Source organism: Bison bison, unplaced genomic scaffold (assembly GCF_000754665.1).
Source record: "Bison bison bison isolate TAMUID 2011002044 unplaced genomic scaffold, Bison_UMD1.0 scf7180017862282, whole genome shotgun sequence".
Taxonomy (NCBI): Eukaryota; Metazoa; Chordata; class Mammalia; order Artiodactyla; family Bovidae; genus Bison; species Bison bison.
The window spans coordinates 1-3,781 of record NW_011492854.1 but is presented as its reverse complement, the minus strand read 5'-3'; the positions used below and the strand labels follow the sequence as shown (position 1 = coordinate 3,781).

At 43.4% G+C, this 3,781-nt stretch overlaps 1 protein-coding gene across 1 annotated transcript; it reads right to left on the bottom strand.

Moving 5' to 3' along the window:
• Positions 1–1,170: 1,170 nt before the first annotated feature.
• Positions 1,171–2,928, bottom strand: LOC104983378 (GTPase IMAP family member 4-like; the record flags this gene model as incomplete). Its single annotated transcript, XM_010832834.1, has 1 exon — positions 1,171–2,928. A coding segment is annotated over one exon (966 nt), but the record flags the coding sequence as incomplete, so codon positions are not given.
• Between the last annotated feature and the right edge of the window lie 853 nt (positions 2,929–3,781).

Here is a 3,781-nt window from a genome sequence, read left to right as displayed (position 1 = left end):
ATAAGGATTATTTTGAGCTAAATGCACTTAAAAAAATGGCAGGTGCAAGAAGAATGCTCTGACCACAGCCCCCTCCCCCTGCCCCGCTCCACCCCATTCTTCCTGAAAGCAGAAGATAAAACTCTTTTCAAGTGAAAATGCCTTCCATACCATACTAAGAGGAAACACAAATGATGAAAACTATAGAGACTAAGTTCTCCCATATTCTGCAGAGTGAAACGGAATCTGTCCACTCAGAGTGACCGCCTCTGCTGTAGTCCTGTGCTTCTTTGCCAGGTGCTTCTCATATCCTTGAGCCTTTGCTAACTTCCCCGGTGGCACAGACAGTAAAGTGTCTGCCTACAATAGGAGAGACCTGGGTTCAATCCCTGGGTCAAGAAGATCCTCTGGAGAAAGACATGGTGACCCACTCCAGTACTCTTGCCTGGAAAATCCCATGGACAGACGAGCGTGGTAGGCTACAGTCCATGGGGTCATAAAGAGTTGGACATGACTGAGCAACGTAACTTCACTTTAGTGACTGAACAACAACAGCAATAGTTTCTTTCCAATAGTATGTTAGTTTCTATTGTACAGCAAAGTAAGTCAGCTATTGATAGATAGCAGCTGTGTTAAGGGTACAGTCCTGTGTGTTTGGGGGAAGTCAGTGCAAGGCATTATGTCCTCTTTTGGACAGAATGGGCTAGGGCATGGAGAAGATGATTTTAAGATGACAAAGCAAGGAGAGTTGGCATAGATCACGTGTGACCTTCAGACCATATTGGAAGAACATGGGAATGTGCTTGGGGAAAGCCTACAATTAAGAGGTGAAGAGGACCCATTGGAAGAGGAGAAAAGGGACAGGGATGTCTCTATTTTATCCACAGATTTAAAAGAATTTCTGCAGCAGGAAAGCCACAAAGGTCTCAGAAACCTCGGTTACACATAATTTCTACCAACATAATGGATGAATCCAAGGAGAATGTAGACTTTGACTGACAGAGGCGTTGAGAATGTGGCTCAAATCTTCCGGGGTTGGGGGGAAAGGGGAGGGGAGATGTCTGGAGGGTGGACCAAGTCTACACCAAAATCATCTTGAACTTTTACCAAAAAAAACTGAAATTCACCCCCGTTCTTAGAAGGAATAGTGGTGCTTTTCAAGGAAAAAAAAATTTTCCAATTTGCACAAGTATGAGAGAACAGAAGCATTTTATTAAAATAACAGTAAGCAAACAATTCATCTGCATGGGGCAGCTGTTAGTTTCACAGGAAAAGGAGAGAACTGGTTACTCTGCAAACTGGTTGCTGTTGGTCAAAGATTTCCTACAGATATATCTGAATACACCAAGCATTATTCTCTTATCTGTTGAATATCTTTTGGGACTTTTGGCATTTCAAGTAGTTGAGTTCTGAAAAATCTATATGCTGGAGAACCTTTGTTCATAATGGTTAGTTGATAAGGAAAAATTTGAGGCCTTCAGTAAAATTATAAGTGAACAAATTTCCATTCATCTAGAAGGATTTCCATCAGTATCTCCTTCTGTAAGTTTAACTAATGGAAAGAATTGATCTTTCTAATAAACTATAAGGGTAAGATGATCAGCGCCATCTAAAGACAAAATAAGTGAGAAAAAGCTGTAAGGGAAGATCACCCACCAATCTAGAAAGAATCTAGCGGAGAAATCTTTTCCAGGGATAAAGAGAGAAAGCTTGGGGTCATCTTCTTTGGTCTCCTGCATTCCCTGTCTTGGTGTCTCTGAGGAAGAATTCACAAATAAGGGAGCATCAATACTTTCTGCTTTGGAGTTTCACAAGTTGAGAATTTATCCCTTTCCTGTTAAATCAATCAAACATATACCAATTATCAATAGTGAATTTACTCTCCTTAGCTCTGAGAGTCTCAGAGAAAAAGGACAATGCTCTGAGTTACATGGGGCAGACCACCCCAAAATATGCAGGAAATATGACAGGTTTTCATGAGGTTTAATCCTTAAACAGAGAGTAAAAAGCCCGGAACACATTAAGGATGATTTCAAGTATCTTATTCTGATTCAAAACATCATCTCTGGCTGTTTGCTGCTTTGAAACCCAGTGAGCCTCCGTTTCTGCCAATTGCCTTTCCATTTCCACCTTCTGCTTTTGCTGTTCTAGTTCGTCCTTCAGCTTTCTGATTTCCTCTTTGAACTCCTGTTTTATCTGAGCTTTCGCTCTCTCGAGCTCTCTTCTGTAATATTCTTGTAACACTTGGATTTGTTTCTGAATCTCCTCCTCGGTCTTCTGATACAGGCTATTCGTGTAGTATCGACCATTGCACTTGTCCACCACATCCTGGACCAGGGCCAGCAGCTGCTCCCTCTGGTTTTCCTGCTCAGCTCCTGTGGCCTTGTTGTTGAAAACACAGTAGCGATCTCTGAACTTGCGAATCAGCTCTTGGATGGCTGTAGGAGCTTGCTTTAAGTAATCATGGAAATCCATGCCTTCTAAGTCATCTTTCCGGGTGAATAAGAGAATCATGTGTTCCCTAGCTCTCTCTCCAAACATTGTCAGGATCTTCTCTGTGGCTTTCTGGTCTTCCAGCGTGTAACGGCCCACTGGGATGACCAGGAGCAGAGCGTGAGGCCCCGGGGAAGTCAGCACCATGCAGCGGGTAATCTGCTTGAGAGTCTCAGAGTCTGGGACCTCCATGTCAAAGAGGCCAGGTGTGTCCACGATGACAACTTCTCTCCCCTTCCAGGTGCTGCTTCCTTTCTCACAGTGCTTGGTGATGGATACAGCCGAAAAGCTAGACAAAAACACTTCCTCTCTGAGGATGCTGTTTCCTGTTGCGCTTTTTCCTGCCCCAGTCTTACCCACTAAGACAAGTCTCAGCTGGGAATCTCTGGGGTTTGCAAGCCCTGGAACATCAGGAAACAGAAGACCCAGTGTTAGAATGAACTTCAAATGTCTCCGCTGCAAGGTTCCCGCCCACTGAATAAATATTCAACCCTGAATGTTCATTGGAAGGACTGATGCTGTAGCCGAAGCTCCAATACTTTGGCCACCTGATGCAAAGAGCAGACTCACTGGAAAAGATTCTGATGCTGGGAAAGTTTGAAGGCAAAAGGAGAAGCGGGTGGCAGAGGATAAAATGGCTAGACAGCATCACCAAATCAATGGACATGAATTTGAGCAAACTCCAGGAGAGAGTAGAAGACAGAGGAACCTGGCAAGCTGCAATCCATGGGCATGACTTAGCAAGTGAACAACAGTAACAACAGGTATTTTTCAGGATCCCTTTCAGCTTCTTACTCTGACCTTGTGGAAGCAAAAGCTCATAGAGGAGGAAACAATGTGATTAAGAAGAGGACTCTGAGTTGCTACCAGTAGCTGTTCTTCATAAGATAGGGGATAACACAAAATTGACTATGCATATTCGACTTCCTAGGAAAGTTGAAAGTTAATATCAGAGCAGTAGAGCACAGCAATTGAAACCTGAATTTAAACACCGAATCATCTACCAGCTCTTTCTGTGTTTGTATTTAGCAAGTCTCTGCATGTCTCTGCAATGTGTCTATAAAGTCAAAGTCCCCTGGATTTGTCAGGCATAGACCCAGGACCAGAGGGAAGGCAATTGACAATCACAAGTGAAAGCCTGTTTTTCCGAGAAGGCAGACCTTGCCAGGCGGCCCTTGAACTTAAGGGTCTGATTCCTGCATGAGGAATCCTATGTTATATTTACCCATTTCTGCTTTGAGACAATGCCTACATTATCCCACATACAACATCATAGACACTGTTACCAACTCCAGGTTATTTTCAGAGG